We start from the raw sequence: 25,000 nt of genomic DNA, 5'->3' as shown, positions 1-25,000 counted from the left end.
CTGGCCTCAGTCCTGGCTTTTCCTGGATCTGCCGCAGGGCTCAGCTGGTACCGTGGTCTGTTAGTGTTCACTGAAGAACGGGGCCGTTTAGTTTGTATCTCCTTGTATCTCCAGGAAGGGCAGCTTGGCTACCTCCACGTGAACAGGACGTCTCTGAAGGGGCGGAGTCTCTGAACACGTACCGGAGGCAGCGCTCCTTCAAAAGCCGGGAATAATGAGGAATTAACCCTTAAAATGACCCAATAACGGGCTGAAATTGAAATAAGACAGTACTGCAGGTGTTCAAACCCACAGAGTGACTTCTGACTGCTCTGAAGTTAATGACGAGAAAGTAGATAAAAGCTTTCATCCCTGCCACACTCTCTAAGCTCCAACTTATTTCATTAGATTATCCTTAGTGTGTTTTTCAGTGCGTCTCTCTTAGGACAGGTGTTTATTTTGGAGTATCTCTAAGGATGTCTGCGAAGCATTTTGTGTGTGTGTGTGTGTGTGTGTGTGTGTGTGTGAGAGAGAGCTCGTTCTCTGTGGAGTGTTGGAATGGACAGTTAATAAAGCCTCTCTCACACTGATCTTTTCTCCAGGTGTTCTGCTATCTTCTCCGCACCAGAAGCAGGCAGAAAAAAACAAATAAATAGTGCATATCCCTCCACCCACCCACCCATCCATCTCTCTCTCTCTCTCTCTCTCTCTCTCCCTCCCCACACTTAGAACACTACACTTTTATTATCCTCAGCTCTCATCAGTGCATCTCCTCCATCTCTCTTTATCTTCTTTTCTTTGTCATCCAGATTATTCTGAAAATACTTTCTGTATCTAAAGATTGTGTTCTTAAACAGTGAGATATAACACTGTTATCTCTCACCCTCTGAGGGTTCAGTTGTTGGCTTGCATGCGTGTTTAAATTGTGTGTGTGTGTGTGGTAAGTAAGCTGTGGTTGGACGGTGTGTGCCCACACACAGCTGTGCTAACACTAAAGCCTGCTGCTTATCCACACAGTTGTGCCTGCAGTGGTGAAATACACAGGCCAGGTTTTATAGTGCCCGTGATTTCTGTGAAGTGGGGAACACGGGTGGAACTGAGGATTAAAAATGACATTCAGACATAAAGGTGGAAACACACAGCATTGGACAATCCACAAGCACCCAGTCCTGCGCCCTTCATTTAGAACAACGCAGCCGTGCAGTTGCCACGCTGTGCTGTTAGCATCTGTAGCACGATAGCCTTCCCGGCGAGGACGTGACCTGCTGTTGACCTCTGGGTCGAACCATGGCCAGAGTGGGTTCAGCGAATGGTGGTGCATTTCCCTCTATCAGAACACGCTCCCAGCACTAACTCTACACACAGGGCCATATGATAAGGCCATTACACTCAGGGCACTTTGAAAGGGTAAAACCCTCTACCAGAATAACGTATGTGGTCTAATGTCCCATAATCGCTCTGAAATATAGTGATGTGTGTTTACTTTTTGTCCAAAAACTGTCTGCGGACGTCTGAGGAAAACATCAGCTAAAAACGGAAACTGAAATAAAACCCAGACTTGTCTGGAACCAGGGGCATTTGCTGAGGCTTTTTCTTCCAACTAACTGCATGCTAACAGTGATTTCACCACTGATTTGCTAACTGTGCTGCTACTGCTGCTTGGTGCTGAACGGCTCCAGTTTGTCCCCCGTTCTGCTGTAATGAGTAAAGAGAGTAAAGTGGTGCTAACTCAGTTTCGAGGAGAAGAACAGCTTTACTTTTGAGTCTAACTACTGTAATCGGACGTGAGAGTTTGATTTTGATCCGTTTTGTTGCGGCCTGCTCTGAACCCTCGTTTGCGATGACCTTGACGGCGTAGAGGTGGTGGGCCTGCGGTGCTGGGCCACGCTCCGTGATCGCAGATGAAAAATTCAGCGTCCTCCCGGGGCTCTGCGAGTGGCGCGACACTCTCAGATTGAAGCTGATCTCAGCGCTGCTTATGGATTCATGGGCAGAAAGGGAATGGCAGAGGAGGCCAAATCAAACATGACAGGCACCGAACAAGCCCCGGCCCGGAGTCTCCTCGCCCCTCATTACAGCACAGACCATTAACCAATGAGAGGGAGAGAGAGAGAGAGAGGGTGGACAAAGGCTTCGTACACCACCTGCTTCATGTTCACACCAGCACCTCCCCCTCCCCCCAAACTAAAAATCCTACCTCCATCCCTCCCTCCCTCCCTGGCCCTCTTTTCAATTTTCCTGTGGAATATTAATCTTTAATAGGGTAATAATTGTGCTAGCATATTTGCTGTCACCCACCATTAGGCCAGATTAATTAGGCCATTTAGTTTAGCTTAAGAAAGTGTCGGCCATGAAGAATGGTGCGTGTGAAGGCAGAAGGCTGTGATCAGCGCAAGCTGCTCTGTCCCGTGTGAAATGCCTCTCTCTCTCTCTCTCTCTCTCTCTCTCTCTGTCTCCTGTCCCTCATCTCCTCACACATTAGGCTGACACCTCTCCATCGCCGTCGTAGCGGAGCTGGCATGTGGAACTAACACAGTCAGGAATTTGCAAGTGCTGCACATTCCCACTCATCGGTTAGGTCTCCCATTATCACACGGGCGAAGGTGAGCGAGAAGTCCGGGAAAGTGAAGGACCAAGGTTAATGTGAAAACGAAACACCGGGCTAACAGTAGGAGGGCACCCCGGAATAACAAGGCCAACTCGGCTCACTTGAAGATGTCCCAGTGATCCGTCCAGCGATTTGGAGCCTGTAGCTGAAGTCATTTTTTGGCCATTTCTCTCCGATTCTGAGTAAGACCCCTCGCTGTGACTTTGTACGTAGTAAAATGGAGTTAAAATGCTTCTTTCGACAATGACAACAGCGAACTTCTTAAGCTCTGTTTTGAGGTGTTGAAGCTGTGGAACGCTTCCCTGTCCTTTTCCCCTCGTGACCATCCACCTGCCAAGCGCAATGTGTGTTCATAAGCTGCTATCAGAGCGGAGCATGCTAGAGTATCAAACACTGGTTCGCAGCAGTTCCGTTAGCCGCTTTCAGCCTGCTTCTCCTTCTGGTCGCTGGCTGGAGTTGGCTGATTGCTTTGAGTGATTCACATCTCGCAGAAAATGCAGACAATTGTTTACTATTGAGGTTTGCATTTAATTACTTGCCTCCGTTGGTGGACAGTGATAAAGTGGTTAGCGAAAGTATGCAGGGGTGCGGCGCTCTCGTCGGTTTTGGTATTGAGGCGGCTGAGATGTTGATTAATCTCTCCCACTCACACCGCTAAATGCATGCAAACTAAAGCAGCCTCAGGCTGTGAGGGACAGCACACTCATACATCCCCAAAGTAGCACAGAACCGCAGGGTTTTGCCTTTGAGTTCTCCTTGATCCGTGTGGTGATTAGTCGGCCTGTTCGGAGGCGGGCGGTCCCGTGCCCTTCAGCCGCCTGCCGGGCTTTTTCAGAGCGAGGCAGGGGGTCGAAATGTGGTCCCTCGGGTCTTACAAAGCCAACCGATTACATTACATCTTTTTAATGTTCGGGAGTTCACGTGGCTGAGGTTCTAACGGGTACACGGCGCAAAACACAGGAAGAGCTTGGTTCTTGCAGCTGGATGTTTTTGGTTGGAGCTCCAAAAACTCCAGAAGGGTCACAATACAGAGATGAAATATGAATGAATAAACCACAGAAGCCATTATGTCTTGTCAGTTTCATACTTCATTCAGTTTAAAAGAGGAATGTTTCCGGGGAGGTTTTATTAGCAGTGATTTTACGCTCTCGGTTCTTTACAGTAAGTCTTTCAGAGTACTCTGTACTGGGTGATAACATTTTACCCCTTTACAAGCTGTCATTGATTAGTTCAGTTTGGAATATGACAATGAATAGACTAAATTAGATGTGGCAAAAATACAAGATCACGAACCGCAGCGAGTCTGTCTCACCGGCCGAGTCTTAGGGTCTTGAGCGACTCGTTTTTGGGCTTTAAATGCAGACAAGTCCTCCATAAATGTGTTTATTGCATCAAGACTTTTTGACTTTGTCAGGAACTTCTATTTAATTTTCTATTTATTTTTTACTAAATTATGACATGCTCTTGTTTAAAATATGCTTTTTCTGTTGTTGGAGTCAATTTTGACCCGGGTATCATTATAAATCAGAAAAAACAATAACAAGTGCCAAATCTGGACTCATAAACACACTCTACACCAACAGTCTACAGCTGGCTCCTCCTACAACCACCCGAGCTTCAGTTAGGGGCTTCTGTCGCTGTCTGTTTCACAAAACAAGGAAAGACAGACATGTCCAGACACGCAAGGCCCAGTCAGTGTAGAGTTAGAGTTTTGTATCGTGTACATCTCCAGTTTACAGTCTGCAACAATGAACAATTAAAACCAATCCTTTCATGGATGAAGAAGAATAACAAGGTCAACAAGAGGGAAGACACACACTGGTTGATAATAGTTTTTAGGGGGATCTTATGGCTGATTAAGACACGGGTCAAAACCGACCCATTAACGCAAGAGATGGTAACACAGAGCTAACACAGGAGGAAGGTTAAATACAAATTGCATGTTAGGACTGGGGTTAATCTCTGTCTGGGACGGCAGCCTGATGTGATAATGATGTTTAGTTTTTCTGAAGTTTGACGTGTAGGAACAGGTGGGATACACACGAGGAGTCACGTTATTGATCTCAGACTGTGCTCGCTTGCTCTTTTTTTGTTCTTTAAAGACTAACACCTTCCACATCAAACGTTTATGGGGTGTGTTTTATCCTGAGGATAATGCAATAAATTTGATCACATTGCTCACCTACGTTTTAGCCTCTCGCAGTGGTCTGAGCTCCAGTAAGAATCAGAGCCGGATGTGTTCGTGTGTTGTGTTCATATATCTTTTTTTATTCCAGATGAATCATTAAGAACGGCTCTGCACGGTTTATCACTGTTCACTTAAGTCTGATTTTATTGATCTGACCTTTTCAGAGACTCTGATTATTCAGTTAATTGTCAGATAATCCAGTCAATTATATTATTCATTGAGCAATCAATAGTGTCAGCCTTAGAGTCTTTAGATCGATGGCATTGGCCAAACAGGCCTTATCCGGATGCTCCAGCTGTCCTGACCTCCGTCTGCTCCAGGAAGAGATCAGTAATATGACTGTCCTGTGCGTGCTGTGTATTTTTACTGTGGATAATGCAGCATCTGTGTCATGAGGAACTAAAAGCCTGTTCTTGTCAATAGCTGTATTTTTTTCCCCGCGAGGCGGCTGAGAATGAGGTCCAATCGAATGGATATTAAAGTCACAATAGACTGCTCCTGCTATTACGACCTGTCAGCTGCAGCCCCTCACTCGCACGCCCCCTCCCTCTCTCTCCCTCGCTAAGATTAGTCTTTACTGCTGAATATTTATGCACTTACTGTAGGCTTAACCTCACAGTCAGCACCGCTCCATTCCTCTCCTCTTTTCTCCTCTTTTCTCTGCATCACTGCTGCGCTCATGAGCGCCTCTCTGAAGCTCAAGCTGACCAGCATATTGACTTGTGTGTGTGTGTGAGAGAGAGAGAGAGATGAGTTTTTGTGAGTTTTTTCGCTTTCCCGATTCATCTGGAGGCTGTATCTAATACTAATGTTGTATTTCTTTTTTGCATCTTTCCCACTTTTTCATACCCTCTCTCTCTCTCTCTCTCGCTCTCTCTCTTTCTCTCTCTTTCTCTCTTCTCTCTCTTTCTCTCGCTCTCTCTCTCTCTTTATCTCTCTGTCTCTCGCTCTCTCTCTTCCTTTCTTTCTGTCTCTCTTTCTCTATCTCTCTTTCTCTCTCCTTCTGTCTCTCTCTCTTTCTATCTCTCTCGCTCTCTCTCTTTCTCTCTTCTCTCTCTCTCTTTCTCTCTCTTTCTATCTCTCTCTCTTTCTCTCTCCTTCTGTCTCTTTCTATCTCTCTCGCTCTCTCTCTCTGTTCTCTCTCTCTCTCTCTTTATCTATCTGTCTTTCGCTCTCTCTCTTTCTCTCTTCCTTTCTTTCTGTCTCTTTCTCTCTCTCTCTCTCTCTCTCACTTTCTCTCTCTCTCTCTCTCAGGTATAGCTGGGGCAAGGCAGGCTCGGGGGCAGCAGAAGCTCTTCACTATGGATGTGGATGAAGAAGAGAACATGAGTGAGTGTGATCAGCAGCACACACACACACACACACACACATACAAATCATACAATTCACACCTCTGGAAGACGCATTTAAAGAACTGTAAATACACATGTCATTATACTCTGCCTACACACAAAATACACACTGATGCTTACGAATATGCAGCCTTTTACACACCCCTGCTGTCCCCTTAGGTCGTGTTCACACTAGACGTTCTGTCCCCAGGTCCCACTCGTCATATATAAATCCAACGGGGAGGGGCCTCAATATTCAGACACTATAAAAAGTGATCTTCTAGGTTCCTCAGTGGTGCAGCCAGCTAAGAGTTAACAACATCATGAGTCCATACCCAGACAGTGCCACAGTCATCCGTGTCCAAAACAGAGGAGATAGTTAGTGTTCTCCTCCAAGCACGATGAGTGGTAGATGCAGTGTGAAAAAACCCACTCTGTCTTTCATCCCATGACCTGGTACGATAAGACGCACGGCAGAACCACTGTTGTTATGGATACGGTGTGCTTTTTCTGTGTAAAAAGTAAAAGACTAGTCTGAACACAGCCTTATGTCCTTTTGCACAATCCCACCAATGCCCTACAATAAACCCCCCACCTATAAACACCCCTTTACCTTCTCCTCCATCCCTGTAGTGCAGTCCAGATGTGACAGGAGTTTCAGACTCGTCTCGTCTCCCTCCCTCCAGCCGATCTAAAAAAGCGTAGAGGAGCCGAACATGAATGGATTTCAGAGGGAAAAAAAGTGTAGAACTTCTATACTACAGTGCTATTGTTCAATTAATGAAATATTCAGAGCCTTCTCAGTGTCCTAGACCTGGAGAACATCCCTGTGATATCAGTCACTCATCCGGTCTCCTCTCGAGTCATCCCCACACAATTGGAGTTAATTGATATTTGGGCAGATTTTGATCAAAGAGCTTGAGGAATAGACAACATTCAGCACTGCCGTTAATGAAAGTGTGTGTGTGTGTGTGTGTGTGTGTGTGTGGATGTGGATGGCTGGCAGGACGAGCCGTTAACCCAGGAGAAATGGAGCTCTCCTTTTGTCCCGTCACTTACGGGCTCCTCCCGACAGCCAGTTACAATGACAGGCAAGGTCATTTATTACTACCTCAAAGCAGAGCCACCAGTTTCTTATTTAGATTTCCTGTGGATAAGCACGCTTTGATATTCCAGAGCGTTTCAGAATGGATACACGGCTCTGTCTGTTCTGGTTTCCCATTTGCCGTCTAATGCGCTACATAGGGGCTGAAATATATAGAGGGCTTAACAAATAAAATAAATACGTATTTAAATATATAGGTGCTGATATGTACATTTTATATAATTGGATTTACAGTATATGAATGTTTCATGATGAATGGTCAGAAAAGACATGAATAAAACCGTGTTTCATTAGCATACATTAAAGTTAATAAGGGTTTTACCTTTCACTGTAAAAGTTAGAGGTCCTACAGCAGCTCTAACACAGATCTAGATATATATCAGTACAGAGAGTGTTTCTCCATCCTCCTCCAACTTCACATTATTTGCTTCATGTCGCTTCCATTGAGTGGGAAACTGTGATTTATCTGCTGATCTTCTCACACTGTTTGCAGGTCTCTATACCCCATTAAATAAGGAAGAGAGCTTCATTTAATTAAAGAACTGAAGATGTGATTATGCTAATAACATGCGTATGCTGTATGTTTACAATTAGCCCTTGTTGATTTTAAGTGCTCCTCTCGTCACCCCGCTGAAGCGTATATAATGCAGCAGCACATCAGCAAGTCACGGTTATTCTGCTCCACCCTGACCATGACCGAGGCCATGTCCAGACCCCGCACGTGCGCTCTGGGACAGGTTCCGGGGACTGGGCTTGTGTTTTAGTTTGGTTTATACATGTGAGTGTATGTAATCACAGGGTACACGCTGCTCTTTTGTGGATTAAAGATCAGTGGAGATAATAAGCACTCTTGCATAAACGATGTCTGCTCTGAAACTCTACTATTGCAGAATATTATTTCTGAGGTGCAGCAGAATAAAGAATAGATGCAGAGAGCCAGAGACTACGAAAAGCTTTGATATGCCGTGTTCAAAAGCGCGCGGCCCAGTCGCTATTCATTATATAGGAGTGCTTAAAGAAATCTCTGCTTCACAAGGATCGTGAACACCACTGCTGAGATAATGATAATTTCTGAGACTTAGGGTTATGTTCACATTGACAATGGTGTATGTTTAGCTCCCGTACAGGCCGTCGTTAAACCCAGTAAAATGTTCCTGTGCCCCTCTTAAATCATGGTAGTAAACATTATCCTATATGAACATACCAGGCAAAATCACTACAGGCACTACATTTCCCATAATACACCAGTGTCTTTAGAAAGCTTCAGCAGCTAACGCTTTGGATTAGTGCCTGTTTATTTTATTTAATTTGTTTCAAGTATTAAAGAAGTACATTTTTATTATATTATACGTATGATAGTATCAAATATCATATATTGTGCACCATTAAAGGAAAGACATTAATTAATGCAGAAAAGGCAGTTATGCTAGCATAGGCGCTAGCTCGGTAACGCAAGCTCAAACACTGTGGAGATTTATACTGTTCCTGTTTTTTCTTTTCTTTTTTTTTTACTTTAAGAAAGTGCACATAAACAAAATAAAAGCAATTAATACTGTTTGTATTTGTTCTTCATTTCTTATCCCTGACAGAATACGGCATTTAGTGTTAAATCTATGCAACAGGCTTTTTACAAGATGTACAGTTCTGCCCCTACGACTGCCTCTGTAGGTTCAGTGTGTGCCCCAGTACACAGTAAATTCACTCGTGTTAAATCAACTCTATTAGTGTTAAATTAACACTGTTAGTGTAATAGTTTAACACTCTCAGTGTTAGGTTAGCACTAATAGTGTTGATGTAACACTGGTGAATTTGCTGTATGTAAGTAGTCTAGAAATCTGAGACGTTCATAACTTGTAACAGATGTTCAGGTTGTTTTGTATGTTGCAGTATATACATCAGTAAAACCAAACCCAATATAGCTGCAGTAGTCTGTTTGACTATTAGCCAGAGATCCTGCTAGTGTGGGTTTCCTCTGCTGATCACGCTCCCTTATGGACAATGTTAGTACTGCTGACCACAGCTTTACAGCATTATCTTTTGAACAGTAGATTAAAAGGCAGAAATACCCTTGTTTTTTTGAGTTACAAAGAGTGTTGGGATAAGTAGGTCCCTCCTCTGCGGTGCGCTTCTCTTTGTCTCACATCGCTAGTTTTTTGTAGTCCTATGCATAAAACTAGTTAGAGAACTCTATGGCTTGCTTTTGGGATGTGCCCTCCATTTTAAAATGCACAAGTTTGATGATGAATATTGGCTGCTTTTGTAAAACGAAAGGTTCGATGTTGTTTTGAAGTGGATGGAAGGCCCAGAGGAGCATCTACAGACGTTAGATCTTTAGAAGTCAGTGTTTTCTTTGCTCCCTGTGCAGTGTAACTGGGGCAGATGCACCACTTCACTGTGCTGCATCAACATGTATTTTTGACAAGAGAAGGCTTTTGCTTTACCCGTCTGAAGCAGGCGTCAAGTTCCACAGATTAGATGTGTTGATGAGATCTCATTAAAAGTACGTTCTCAGACTGCATATCGAGTACCGAGAGAACAGTGGACATCATTTTCCTTTTCAAAGAATCTATGATGTTTTGTGTACTTTCTACCTCCCTTTCTTTTTTCTTTCATTTTATTTTGAAATCCCTCTTTATCTGCTGCCTTGTTCCCTGTATCATCCCGCAGCACCCTCCCACCCCGCCCCCTTCTTGTTCCTCTTCTTCACGATTGCTTCTCTCTCTCCCTGAGCGCCGAAAGGAGTAACCTAGCGAGCTTTTGCTGCAGGATGTTATAAATGAAAATTTAGCCAAAGTTCCATCAGCTTTGTCAACAGGACATGATGATGTGTGTTCCACGTTCAGTTCAGCACAATAAAACATCTGTATCTGTCTGTTCAGCACGACGGCTGAGGATCGGCAGTGCACCAGATCCAGAGGCTAAAGCTCATGTCAAATGTCCAACACAGTGTAACAGCTTTGCAATTTAGTACCTTTTTCTACCCCTTTCTCTTTTTTTGAGCCGTTTTCAGCTCCCCTTCTAAAACTGACTGACATCATTCATTAATGTGGAAATTTCCTTTCATATGTTACTTATATGGAATGTTTAAGCATATATCTGCTTTCCCTGACAAATATATTAGCTTTAGATTTGGGGGGAAAAGAAATGCCTGTGAATGCCTGAGGATTATATACAGTGTGTGTAATACAAGGTACAGCATTTTTGATGCCCGTTTTTGTTCAGTCGACTTGAAATTGGAAAAATTCCACTGAATCTTAAATAACTACATTTTAAAGTTTGTCTGTGATCAATCACAATGCTGTACTTCATTTCCTTTGTTGTGTAAATGGTTCTCAGTTATTATGAAGCATCAGTGACATTGAGTAAGCCTTATACTTAGCTTCCTTAAATTAAAAAATGAAAATGTTCTCTAGTATTTCAGAATAAAAAAGAAACACACATCACTTGTTCAGTTACAAAGAAAGATAAAGGAATCTATAAATTTTACATTTACAAGATCCTGCAACGAAGGCGTTGTAAGTTACTCTTTCTGGGCATCGCAGGTTCTTGCAGCACCGACGTCAAGGAAAACCGCAACCTGGACAACGTCTCCTCCAAGGAGGCGACAGGCATGCCCGAGCAGCTCCCCAATGGCGGTGGAGGAGGGGGGCGTAAGCGCCCCCTGGAGGAGGGCAATAACGGTCATGCGCACCCCAAATTCAGGCCCAAGAAGCGCAAGAAAACCCCAGGGCCTGTTCTGCCCAAAAACGCCCTGATGCAGCTGAATGAGATCAAGCCGGGCCTGCAGTACAAGCTGCTGTCTCAGACTGGCCCGGTCCATGCCCCTGTCTTCGTCATGACCGTGGAGGTGAATGGACAGCTCTTTGAGGGATCCGGCCCCACCAAAAAGAAGGCCAAACTGAACGCAGCCGAGAAAGCACTGCGATCCTTCGTCCAGTTCCCCAATGCCTCCGAGGCTCACCTGGCCATGGGCCGCACGCTGACCGTCAACACCGACTTCACCTCGGACCAAGCCGACTTCCCCGACATGCTCTTCAATGGCTTCGAGACGCCCGCCCCACCAGAAGAGCCCTTCTACCTAGGCTCCAATGGCAATGGCTCCTTAAACCCACTCGGGGAGTACCCAGTTCCCCCAGCAGCAGGAACCAACAGCCTGGCACAGGCCCCTCTGCCCCCTCCCTCCACCTTCAGCTCATCCTCCAGCGGCAAGAACCCTGTCATGATCCTGAACGAGCTGCGGCCGGGTCTCAAGTACGAGTTTGTGTCAGAGAGCGGCGAGAGCCACGCCAAGAATTTTGTCATGTCTGTGACGGTGGACTCTCAGACCTTCGAGGGCTCAGGCAGGAACAAGAAACTGGCCAAGGCCCGAGCTGCTCAGGCCGCTCTGTCCGCCCTCTTCAACATGCAGCTGGACCAGACGCCTTCCCGCCAGCCCATTCCCAGAGAGGGCCTTCAGCTGCACCTGCCCCAGGTACAAGCTCATGAATAGGCTAATTGCATTTTATCATTTCTGCTATTTGAAAAGTCACTTCAGAAATCTCGCGCATGTTCGGATCACAGGAGGAGGATATGTTACATATTCATAGGTAAAAAACTAAATATGGAAAGCTATGCGTTTCTTTCGCCAACATAGGATATGTCCTGTACCTGATCATCGTCGATTTGGGATCTTTTTTTAAGGTCTGTTTTTTTTCTTTCGACCTGAAGAGTCATAACTGAGCTACAGACTCTTGATGTTAACAGATGAACTAGACACTGATTGGTCAAAACCTAAGAACAATGAAGCTTTAAAATGGCATTTGGGAGACAATTATTGAGCAATACTCTAAAAAGAGAAGGTGTTGCATGGGGTTCTTTAAGCAGTGCCATAGAAGAACAACTTTTGGGTTCCATAAAGAACCATTTTTTCTATTAGCTTTAAATTGGTAAAAAACCTTTACATCAAGTGATGTGTCTTTAAACCATTAGGAGGTTCTTCACGCACTCACATCTCTTTAACAAACACGTTTTATTATGGAACCAAAAGTGGTTCTTCTATGGCATTGCTCAAAGAACCCTTTGTAGCGCCTTCATTTTTAAGTGTGAACCTGAACAAAATCGGTTTATTCCTTGAATTCTTTTTCTTTCCAAACCACGTGTTTGAATCCCTCATAAAGTCAACAGAAATGTAGTCTTAAGTGAACATTTGAACAGTTTCAGAAACTTGCTTTCAAATAATCACAGCCATCCCAATCCAACACTGGTCTTACACCAATCCCCTAATCCTTATCTCTACTATCTTCTGTATGTTGTGTTTATTCTTCAGGCTGCAAAAGTAGGACTGCTGCATATCATTTAAATATTTACTACTCCTCCTTCTATCATTTTTACTATTTATGGATTTTATTAAGATGCATTATTTATTTATAGCTGTGTACAAGTTTAAACTTGTGGCTAAAAGCAGCTATTGCTCAGAAGCGTTAATGGAACCTGATTTAAAAATTGGAATATATTTTAAAATGTGAAGTTTTGGACTCTCAGAAGCTCTTCACACAGAACTCGCACTTTGTTGAACTAACTCTAACCCTACGAACGAGTTTATTTTATCCACCTCCTTGATCAGACTGTTTGATAGGGCATTGCCATCTCAGATGTCTTCAGATTAGTCAGCTGATCCAAAGAAATGAGGAATCGTTCTCTGACCAATCCATGGTATTTGATTAATGGCGGTGAACTCTGAGGAGACTTGTCAAAGATAAGGTCTTTATCAAAGGCTTTATGATTGATTCTTTACCACAAAGCCATAACTTTCTGCCCATCTTCATTAGGCCTGAAGGCTAATTGAAAAGGAAGATGGATGATAAAATGGCAGCGAAATGGAGCGGCTGGCGTAAAGCAGCGGACTCCCACGTGTTGTGGAGTGGAAAAAAAATGGCTATTTACACCTTTCCTGAACCTTTTGTTAATCCTGCTTTCAGATAAGGCCAGGGACCGAGGCCTGCACAATCTTAATTAACATCTCCCTCTGAACCGTGTCAAAACAAGAGCGTTTAGCTGCAGTCTGGCTGCTGCCTGTCCGCTGAAGAGCAGTGCTGTCAGGTTCCGTTTCTGGCACTGACGCCCCGTGGGCTGTTGAGAACACGGAGCTCTATTAGCAGAGCCCCCCCTCCTCCCCACGTCCCTCAGCCCAAACTGCAGGATTTAACGTGCTGTCAGTCCAGCTTTGTGCAGCGGCCGGGGCTCGTGGGTAAATTTGTTTTAGGTAGATGGCGAGAAGGTGGCTAGGATGAAAGCTATTAGTAGGAACGTGGCGTCTGTCATCAGTCGACTGATTGCAGTAGTCACGCAGTTGCAGTCACGCTCGGTGAAATGGCAGTCCATCAAAATGAAGACTTGCTATTTATTTTGGCGCCTGTGTTTTTAATCTCTTGCAGGTCTTGCTTTGCTCTCTTTGCGCAGCTGCTCCTGGCCTTATCCAGCTGCCACCAGTTTGTTTAAGTCAAACTCCCGCTCTCGGGACACGAGATGGCAATGTATAATTGGCCAGTGAGTTTGCACTGTGTTAATATGTATTTAATGCTCTTTCAAATGAAAGGTGCCCTCTGCTGCTTGGTGGGGAAATGTATGAAAATCTGAGGGCTGCTAATAGTGTGTTTGATTGCCAGTTTTGAAGGGTTTCATTCTCTTTCTTGATGCAGAAAGGCAGCTCACTCTCCTGCATTTGGAGCCCATATTAACTGTCTACCGCTGAGTGATTCTCAAGTACTGGGGAAGCAGTGTTGGACTAATGTCTCTAATTTGTGCCCATTCAGCCAGTGACTTCTCTTTGGCATAATCATTTTCCACCATATTAGCAGAGGAGAATGGAGTGTAAGATAAAAGACACTGTCAGAAAAAGAGAAAAATGCCTAAAGCTCTTGGCAGGTGATACCAAATTACAGAGGGTATTCTCCAGTGGTGTTGGCTGAAACCGACCACAGTCACCAGTCTGTTTCATTAACACAGCGCTCTTCTCAGATCTGCTTGTATATGTAATATTAAACCCACTTCACTATTCTCTTAGGTGCTTGCTCTTGGGTATTTTTGAGCATGAAACTCTTCCGCTTACCTTTCTGTTTTCACATTTTATCAACTGACATGCCAACGCCGATTTCTGCTCTTCTCTCATTAATGTCCATCTGCTCTTCGTCGCTGTCGGAGGAGTTTGGGTTTAACTGGCCGTGTGTTCTCTCAGGTGCTAGCGGATGCTGTTTCTCGTCTCGTGGTGGACAAGTTCAGTGAACTCACAGACAACTTCACATCCCCTCACGCTCGGCGGAAAGTGCTAGCTGGGGTTGTCATGACAACAGGTAAGCTGCGCCTCCGTGCCCCGTCAAACGCATGAGCCCAGATTATTTCTCCGTCCTCTTTGAGGAAACGTCTCTCACGTATCTGCCTTATAGAAGCGGCTGGAAGTCTGCACGAGTTTAATTTGGGCGCGCTCAGTGCAGCTTTTGTGTGACATTGTTTGTAGATCAGAGAATCCCATTTTAGTATCTGTCTCAAAAGTGGAACCAGTGGTGTCAGCAGTTTGGCCTTAATTTAGGGGGTATTTGGAATGTTCATCATATGGAAGTTGTTGAAAAAAAAATGGCATATTTAGCTATAACTATATACAGTTAGCTGTAGAGTTCTGTTCAGATGAAATGAGCTGATTGGGCATGGCATCTGTAGTAAGGCATGATGGTCACAGGTTCCAGGATTTTTCAGTTGTACTCTGATGCATTGCCGTATTGCCGTCTGTTTTATGGGAAACTAGCATTGTAAGAAAACGTTAGTAGAAGAAAGAAACCACTTCAATAATTGAGATTTAAAAATGGAAGAATAAAGAGCAATAAACATGTAGCAGCAAATGAAACATCATGGAATGATAAGCAGAGAAGGATACACGTCTAAACCTTACTATGGTTATGTTTCATCTAAGGCTCAGTCCTGTGTGAAGCAGTACAGCTCAGACACTTTAGACAAAAGTCTCAGCTCTTCTCATGCTGTGTCCTCAGGCACGGACGTGAAGGAGGCCCAGGTCATCTGCGTCTCCACGGGAACCAAGTGTATCAACGGCGAATACATGAGTGACCGTGGCCTGGCGCTTAATGACTGCCACGCTGAGATTATAGCCCGTCGGTCCCTGCTCCGATACCTGTACATGCAGCTGGAGTACTACCTCGGGTGAGAGGCACCTCTGGTCTTAACATAGCTATAAAATCTTACTGCACATCAGGACCCTGTGTTCCACGTTTAATAATAAACAAGACTTCTATATACTTTGTCCCTTCCTCTTTTCTTTCCCCATACAGCAACAACAAAGAGGAGCATCAGAAATCTATTTTCACACGCTGTGAGAAACACGGCTACCGGCTGAAAGACAATGTTCAGTTCCACCTGTACATCAGCACGTCACCGTGTGGAGACGCTCGCATCTTCTCCCCCCACGAGGCAGGGGTTGAGGGTAAAGGACATTTTGAACCATTATCATAGTGAGGCTATTTGTACATCACACATTTAAAGGTGACATTCAGTAGAATTCAATATAAAGGCATTAGATGTTGCACTATAGCACCAGCATAACCATAACCAATGCTGCTTATTCAGCCATGGCCTTCCCTTCAGCCACGCCTCCCCACTTCAGTGCTTTGTCAGAGGCCTTTTTCATGTGGTGGCCTGCTGAGTCAGATCACTATAACGTTTACGAAGCAAACAAAACACAGCAGTGTTAAGAGAGAAACGACGCAAATACAAACACGAGATTTAAACTACAAACCGAGAACAGAACTACAGCACCACGTTCTTGCTCTGCTCACGTCTTTGTTGCAACATTAACAGCAAAAATTACAGACTGCCCCTAGTGGCCAGAAACGTGTGTGTTATGAATGCAGTGTTTCTGAAATGCAGTGTTTCAGTTAATGCTTTTGTTCTCGCCTTTTTTATTTCTGTTCTGACGCTCCTCAGCGCTGTAATTACAGACCGTAGTCTATCGCTTCTTTCTTTATTACCTCTTGTTCACCCTGTTCTTCAGTGATTAAAAACCCCTACAGGACCAGCAGAGAGCGGGCATGACTCCGGTGGTGGATCTTTCTCAGGGCGGCAGTGACACTGATGATGGTGGTGTGTCAGTTTGTGTTGTGCTGGTACACGGGAATAAGACGCACAAGTGCTGCTGGAGTTTTCAAGGATGTGTCACTGCTAGGTTGAGAATATGACACCAACCAGAGAAGAATGAAGTCGCCAGTGAGTTTGCAGTGTTTAAAAACTGTCACCGTGTGACTGCAATGTTGAGAAAGTTCCACCACAATACACTTGTTCTGTGGTGAATCCATGGGGTTCTCACCACTGAGGGACCGGGTGAAAGGAGGCTTACTGGGTTTGCAGCAAAACTGCGTCCTGTAACTGTAGAACCACAAAGTACACTGATATGATAAGACTGTAGAAACGAGGTCGTGTTTATGTTAAGTCTGATTAGTGTGTGTCAGCCACGGATACCTCACGCATTCGTAGTTTATTCCGAGGGAGCCTGGAGAGAACGAGTCACTGAGTGAAACTAAGTCTACGAAGAGAAACCCGTCCTCCTCGGCACTGCACCAGATAATGGAGATAGAAATGTATATGAGAGGTCATCCAAAAGCTCCGTGAACGAGGGCGGCGGCCAGGGTAAAGCCTGTTAGGTCCAGGGGGATTCCTGACTGTGTTAGACATGCTCAGAATGTAGAAGATAGGAGAACATGACATCTATTTCATCTCTCCTTAGCTGGATGACAGCTTTCCAGAATGATTTATTCAACCCCTTGTTTGGAAATTAATTATCAAAGCCTAATAATTGAATCCATTTAAGCTTAGGATGTTTCCCCCTTGTGATCAGTCTCGTTTAATTAGAATTTCATTCAACTGTCTGGCTGTGTTTTGAAAACAAATTTCAACAGTCTTTTTAATTAGCCAGCTTTGTCTGTTTTTTTCCCCCTCTGCGTCTGATTAATTCTGCTCTGCGAGTGTCATGTGTGAATCATTGTGTGTTCAACTGCTTCCTATTGTGTGACGCACAATTACTCCGATGTGCACGGTCAGGAACGCCGAAGAAGAACAGCACGTGCCACACATTCACTCACACGTCGTAAATGAGAACATCGCCAGTTTACTGATGTTAACGGATAGAGAAGTTGTTTGGAATCCTTGTCTCACTCTCTTCTCTCCTCCTCCGTCAGATCAGGGTGACAGACACCCGAACAGAAAAGCCAGGGGTCAACTGAGGACTAAGATCGAGTCTGGAGAGGGCACAATCCCGGTGCGCTCCAGCAACACCATTCAGACCTGGGATGGAGTGCTGCAGGGAGAAAGACTCCTCACCATGTCCTGCAGTGACAAGATCGCCAGGTAAACCACGTGGTGAACGTCTCAGACTGTCCCGCATGTTTACAACCAAATACCGCTGAGAGGGTTTAGTCACTGACACATGATCTGCTTTAAATGGTTTGTAGATTACTTTCTGTATCCTTTATTCAATCCACAGTGTGTTATATTCCCCCCTTAACTTTCCACCAACCCTCAACTCAACACACGACATTAATGTTAATCCTAGAATTTAACACTTCTTTACCATTCAGAAGTTTTGATTCATAGTTGTCAGTAAAATAAAATTAATTTTGTTGCATTTTCGGGCGGCACAATGGTGCAGCAGGTAGTGTCTCTGTCACAGCTACAGGGACCTGGAGGTTGTGGGTTCGAGTCCTGCTCTGGGTGACTGTCTGTGAGGAGTGTGGTGTGTTCTCCCTGTGTCTGTGTGGGTTTCCTCCGAGTGACTGTCTGTGAGGAGTGTGGTGTGTTCTCCCTGTGTCTGTGTGGGTTTCCTCCGGGTGACTGTCTGTGAGGAGTGTGGTGTGTTCTCCCTGTGTCTGCGTGGGTTCCCTCCGAGTGACTGTCTGTGAGGAGTGTGGTGTGTTCTCCCTGTGTCTGTGTGGGTTTCCTCCGGGTGACTGTCTGTGAGGAGTGTGGTGTGTTCTCCCTGTGTCTGCGTGGGTTTCCTCCGGGTGCTCTGGTTTCCTTCCACGCTCCAGAAACACACATTGGTAGGTGGAGTGGAGACTCAAAAGTGTCCGTAGGTGTGAGTGTGTGTGTCGCCCTGTGAAGGACTGGCGCCCCCTCCAGGGTGTATTCCCACCTTGCGCCCAATGATTCCAGGTAGGCTCTGGACTCACCGCGACCCTGAACTGGATAAGGGTTACAGATAATGATTGTTGCAGTTTACATATTGTCATTGTCCAAAGAAATAAGTGCATCTCCATTTTTGTCCATTTTAAGTTCCCTATATCATTTGAACAAAGCAGATGTGCTTCATTTTGTGTGAATATTTCATGATGAATTGACCAATAGAAATACAATAGAAATGATTTTTAGAATCATTTTTCTGTGAACAGGGGCAGTGTTATGAAAATACTTTCAGTGTGATTCCAATCAAGTCCCATTAAGTCCATTCATTCGTGTGAATGTGACTGTAGCTGCTCTGAATTAAAAAAAAATGTGCTCTAGATGATTCCACAATAACTGTCAAATATGTCTTGCGCATCCTGAAAAATAATATCCAGAAAACCTTATGCAGATATGTATTTATTCATAATGAAATATCTTGTTGAATTCAGATAGTTGAAGTATAATTTATTACAGCTTCCCCGTACCTCTACCTCTGCATCTGGGGCAAGGTTAATGTGATTTTCCACCACACCATTCCTTTAATAACCTATGGAGGACCAGCAAATATAAAGTGGAACCGCACTTCTTAAATACATGTGGATGTTTCTGAGAGACCGCTCTCTGTACGTTATTGCAGCAATGTTGCGCTGAAGAGATTTGAGGAATGGTGAGCACTGGTTGAATGTTAGCGCAGGAGCAGGTTTGTACTGGCTCTGGGGAGGGGATTGTGTGGTTACTGGGAGCAGCCGAGGGGCCGTCCGCCCCAGCCGCTGACGCCTGTGAGTGGAGAGATAAGGAGGTGTCGGGAGCAGCTGTGTGTGCAGAGCACCGGCCCTGTCACAGCTGATGAGAGAGCAGCTCGCTCCTACTTATCTATTTACCTTCTCTCTCTCACACACACACACACATCCACTGTCACTCTTAGCCTAGCCTCATCATCATTCCAGCACTATCTCCCTTCACTCTCATTTAGTCTATTAAGCTGGCTGTCATAAGGAAAGAACAGGCAGTGATAATGATTGTGGTTTACTTTTGCAACAGTATTCTGTGGGAGCTCTTATGTAATCGATGCCTAGGGGAAGATGGCGGTTAGAGCTTGAAAGATGGCCAGCTGTCAGCGAGTGACGTTTCATCACTTGTATTGCACTATTTCTCAAGGTGCCATCATCCCCTGTTGGATAGGGTTATTTTTCAACATAACCAGCATGTGTTGTGAATCTGGATTTCCCCTGGCTTTATGATGCATGGTTTCCAGCGTGGCACTGCATCAACTGGTTAAAAAACAGGGCAGCACGATGTGTCTAATTTATCAGAATCTCTTCTGTATTGTGTTGCTAATGATTTTCTGGAGCGTGCCCACGTTTTTCAGCTGGAAGAAAAGCCCTGACTCAGGGTCATGTTCATAGCTGTATTCTCCATGGGACTGTAACACACTCGGACTGAGGGCGTCCGGATCGAATCAATTCATATCAATATATATATTAAAAACAACATTTCCTCATGTTAGTGATTAGTTACCAGTTTCTAAGGAAAACAGATTGTCGCTGTCCAATGAAAGACATGCATCTCGGTTTTTATGAATTGTGAATGTACTTCATCATTTGAACGCAGCAGCTTTCTTTCACATCGTGTGCAAATGGGATGAGGAATGCATCAGTAGAAATGCTCCAAAATTACTATTTTGTAGCTACAGTGATCCCTCGTTTTTGGCGGTGGATGCGTTCCAAGACCCACCCGTGAAAAACGAATTTCCGCGAAGTAGAGGAAAGATTGTTTTTTTATTTATTATTTTATATTTAACGAGTATTTGGACTTTTAAACCCCTCCCTGTTGCTGTTCACAACCCACCCTTTGCATTAAACAGTCGTTCTCTAATGTTTTTCAGCTGGAACTACATGTGATATCCTCCCAGTTTCTTTAATAGAGTCATTCCTAAGCTGTGATTAGCGTCAGTAAATTTCACTCGGATGTGGACGTGAACAACACAGGTACTGTACGTAAGAAACACTTGTAAATTATATATTTGTCACCTACAGCCCTCGTCTAATACATATAAATAATACTGAAATACTTTTAATTTACACACCATAAGAAAATGATATTTTTAGGCGATAGAGCGGCCATAAGCTCCTTGAAAAAACTTGCGAAGTAGCGAATCCGTGAAAGATGAACCGTGAAGTAGCGATGGATTACTGCACATGTTTTAAGACAGAGGCAATATACAGATCATAATAAAGATGCTGACAAGTTCCGAGACTCCAGAGGCCCCTTCGCCCCGTCTCTGTGCCCGATGGGCATTGCACCGCACCCCTATCCTGAATCTTGCGGATGGTGAGCCCACATGATCCTCCCACGCTGCCATTTCGGGCCGAGCCCGGCCGGGTTATGTAGACTAGGCGCACGCTGTCAGACACTACTCCCAGGCCTGGCTCCAGGGGTAGGTCCCGGTAACCCTCTCCTGGGCAGGGTACACTGAGTTTTAAAGGTTGTACTCATAGGGATGCTTTTTATATCAGCAGTCAGTTGCAGTGGTTGAGGCGTCTGCCTCCTGGACGACTCCCACTGGAGGTATACGAGGCACGTCCAACAGGAAGGAGGCCCCGGGGTAGACCCAGGACACGCTGGAGGGATTGTATCTCCCGGCTGGCCTGGGAACGCCTGGGGATGCCCCAGGAGGAATTGGTGGATGTTGCGAGGGACAGAGACGTCTGGGCTTCTTTGCTCGCCCTGTTGCCACTGCGACCCTGAAATGGACAAGCGGAAAAGAAGATGATAAAGATAAAGTTAGCTGGTGACTAACACTACACTGAAATGACCGTATTGCAGCTAGGGACAAAAAACTAAATCGTCATAAATGTGATACTTGGCTTAGAGTCCTGCCACTGTGGGATCTCTTAACTCTGACCTCTGTAGCTGTCCTGGTTGTGCCCAGTGGTAGCAGAAGGGCAGTTTACTGTAGAGTGGAATGTCCAGGGTTTCACGGTGGAGGAAAATTTAAGAAGGGGAGTAAAAAGGCTCCCTGCACACCATGACTCCATCTCCTCCTTCAAGTTCCTTCTGTGGATGAAGTCCTCCACCCACCCATCACCCTGAATTATTAAGTGCTCTGCTAGATTTTATTTATTTATAATTTTTTTAAAAGTAAAAAGTCACTAGCTGCGCTTGATCTTGGGCTCATCTGTAATTCACTGTTCTTTTTCGCTTTCCTTTTGATTAAACGCCTGGCCTTAAAGGCGAGCAACAGCAGAAAGAAGGCTTTTAACAGGACCTTCCTGTTCTTGCTTAATGAAGTCACCACATTAACAATAGCCGCAGTGAAGGCTGTAAGGCAGCCGGGCGTTTTGAAGCGGCTGATTGGCCGCTCTGCACAGAAGAGCTCCAATCACTTGAGTGAGTGCTGCCGGCATGGCTGTGCAGCAGGTGTTGTTTGGGGGAGTAGAGGCGGTCTTGATTAGGCTTTGATTGTGAGCTGCAGAAGGGTGGACAACCGCTGGGGCAGTCTGGGAAGAACCGCACTAATGAATCAGTTCGTCTTGTACCCTGTACGAGCAAAAAAAAAGAAAACGGCAAACTCTTTTTATACATGATTTATTTTTCCGTCTTCGAGCCATGTTTTAATTTAACACCTGCCCCTTTCTTTTTACCAAAACATTGCCCTGTGCCATGACTGCTCCTGAAGCTGTGATATATGTTGTTTTCCGTAATTGTGTTGTGTCCTTTGACCTGCTCATCTCCTTTACATAGCAACTGTAATAGAAGCCATGAGAGGAAACATAAGTGCATTAGATCACTGCTGCAGGCAAAGTCTTCTACTACAGTAGTTCATGGCACGTCTCTGTACTCCATTGTCTCTCACTGTGTGTGTGTGTGTGTGTGTGTGTGTGTGTTTTCCAGGTGGAATGTAGTGGGGATCCAGGGTTCACTGATGAGTTACTTCACTGAGCCTATCTACTTCTCCAGCATTATTCTGGGCAGTCTGTACCACGCTGATCATCTCTCTCGGGCCATGTACCAGCGCATCGCAGACATCGAGGACCTGCCCCAGCAGTTCACCCTCAACAGACCCCTGCTCAGTGGTGAGGAAAACACTCCACCAACCCCTTCACAGCTTGCGTACATCACTAGGGTCAATCTCAAGTAAGAGCAGTTTAAAACCTTTGGCCTAATTGAAAATAAAACACACACACAAAGCTTTTATAATCCTCATAGAGGGCACTGCCAGCAGTGTGGGATGCTGTGGAGCAGCTGAACATGAGCCTAATCTCCATGTCCAATGCCAAGCATCCACCAGAGGAGCCTACATTCCCCTCAGTTCTGTCTGCGTTGGAAAATCAAAATCGTCCATTACAATCGGGTTGAGGTGGAGTCGGGATCTGGCTTTTCACTAATCCTTCCACTGTCCTCACAGCAGTGTTTCAGGAACTGAGTAGAAGTTACTACTGCAGCAGAGAGAGAACAAGTCAAGGTTAATATCCTTCAAAAGAAATGTTAAAGGAACAGGTGTCTGGAAACTTTTGGGCTTGTCGTGAGGTTTTATTTTGGATGACAGCGTCAAGTACACTGCACCCAAGGCAAACGTTTTTCTCTCTCACCCTTTCACACACACACACACACGCCCCTTCTCTCTTCTCTTTTATTAACAGTCATCTCTCTTAAGCTGTGTGCAAACACCAGGGTCTGCGGTGTTTAAAGAGCGGAGCGACGGTTTCGAATCCCTGCTCTTTCTGAAGTGATATTTGCTTAACATCTGTAGAATACATCATCGTAATCACATTGTTATAAGGTCATCCCTTTTTAGGTGTGATAAGACACACTCCACACACCTTACACACCTCCATACGGCGTTTCAGTGTGTTACATCAGGTTCCCGGGAGTTTGTAGCGCTTCTGGCTCAACTCTTGATTTGCTAAGTGTGTGATGGGAGTTTGGGGTCTGTACACACACCAGCAACTCGCGCAACTCTTAATACGCGAGAGGACACTTTGATTTTTAAACCGAAAAGAGGTGACCCTCCTCTAAAGCCTACTTTAAAGCTTTAAAAAGTTGAAGGCATAATGCTTCCTTCACATTAAGTGCACGCTGGAATTTAATTAACCTCATTAGATGCTGAAAACTTTCCTCCCAAGTCTGAACCCCACGCTATTAATTTTTGAAGCTGAAACTGCTCTGACCTCCACAAATTTCTGACTTTCCATTCCACAGCTCTGCGTCGTGCTGCAATAAAGCCTCGTGTTTTTCAAAATCATGGCAGTTACTGTGTAGCATCAGTTATAGCTGTCATTAAATGACTGATCACAGTTTAAAGTGCTGATATGGCATGATGTGATCCCCCTACTTTATTCCTAAACTATACTTTTGATAGAACAAATAAAATAAACATGGTGGTGAGCATGTTCGCTTCCCAGCGCTGGGATCTTGGGTTCAAGTCCCATCTGGGTGGAGTTTCCATGTTCTCCCTGTGTCTGCGTGGGTTTCCTCCCACAGTCCAAAAACATGGAGGGTAGTTGAATTGGCTTCTGTCTAATAACTGTCCTGATGTGTGAGTGAATGAGTGTGAGCCCAGATATGGATTGGCACTGTGTCCTGGGTGAAACCCTAGTGCCCGATGCAGTCCTCCAGGTGGACGGTCGTTTCTGGTCAAGAGTACACTGTGCGCGTTTGGCTGCCGCTTCTCACCAGTGTGTGTGTGTGTGAATTGAGTGTTCTGAGTAGTGTAGATTGTAAAGCGTCCTTGGGTGTCTAGAAAGACTCTATATAAGTGTAACGATAACTAACTAACTCTGGGAGGAATGAAATATATATAGGTTCCAAACTTGTGGTGCAGTGGTTCTCAAACGTCTTAGACCAAGTACCACCTATGATTTTAACCACAGAAACATGTGGCCCCTGGCTGTTCCTCTCTATCAGGGCATAAGGCGAAATCTTGCTTGAATTTTTGAATATTTGTGTTGCTTTTTATTTACTTGAACGTTGCATTCTTCACACAAAGTTATCTAAAGGAATTAACAGGCTCCAGGTGAAAACAGTGAGTGCGGCGGGGGCTTGGGGTCACAGCTCTCTGCGCTCGTAGGTGAAGGAGGGGCAGTGCTGTGTTACACCTTGTTTTAGGGCTGTAATGATGCGAAGATCTGCCACGTTTTCATTCAGCCGAGTGTTTTCTTCTGCGTTGTTTTCATGTGTACAGAATTCTCGCTTAGTTTTTCTCTATTTCTGTCTGGATTTAGTCGTTCTGAGTATTTCTTGGGCTTCTTGTCGTTCTCGTTTCGGCTTTGCCCTTTTTCTAATAAAGTCCAAATTGCTCACGTCTGTCTCTAGCCTTTGCCTACGTCCATTAAACAACTGAAACTGGGCTTTCTTTACACGGATTTCTAAAAAAAAAATGGGGGATCGCGTTCCCTCTCTGGAAAAAACTATGCCCCCCACCCGCCGTTCCCTTACAGACGTAATCAGCTACGGTGGATGTGTAGCACGTTGTATGTTTCTACAACACACATGAATTTCATTGGGGCATAATTATGGAAAATGCGATTTAAACATAAAAACTTTATATTTTCAGTTAATTATAAATTCCTTAATTAACACTACCGTATTTT

At 44.8% G+C, this 25,000-nt stretch overlaps 1 protein-coding gene across 4 annotated transcripts in view; it reads left to right on the top strand.

Moving 5' to 3' along the window:
* Positions 1-25,000, top strand: part of adarb1b (adenosine deaminase RNA specific B1b) — a 162,702-nt gene that overhangs the window by 130,632 nt on the left and 7,070 nt on the right. For all 4 annotated transcript variants that reach the window (XM_066686135.1, XM_066686134.1, XM_066686133.1 and 1 more), the window contains 7 exons: positions 6,030-6,104; positions 10,754-11,682; positions 14,425-14,539; positions 15,230-15,398; positions 15,527-15,678; positions 17,426-17,594; positions 22,302-22,483. In XM_066686135.1, coding sequence (XP_066542232.1) covers positions 6,077-6,104; positions 10,754-11,682; positions 14,425-14,539; positions 15,230-15,398; positions 15,527-15,678; positions 17,426-17,594; positions 22,302-22,483 — 1,744 coding nt within the window. In that variant the 5' untranslated portion in view covers positions 6,030-6,076. The remainder of the gene's footprint in view (positions 1-6,029; positions 6,105-10,753; positions 11,683-14,424; positions 14,540-15,229; positions 15,399-15,526; positions 15,679-17,425; positions 17,595-22,301; positions 22,484-25,000) is intronic.

Source organism: Hoplias malabaricus, chromosome 12 (genome assembly GCF_029633855.1).
Source record: "Hoplias malabaricus isolate fHopMal1 chromosome 12, fHopMal1.hap1, whole genome shotgun sequence".
NCBI lineage: Eukaryota > Metazoa > Chordata > Actinopteri > Characiformes > Erythrinidae > Hoplias > Hoplias malabaricus.
Note: the sequence above shows the minus strand (reverse complement) of the source record. Positions and strands in the feature narration are given on the sequence as shown.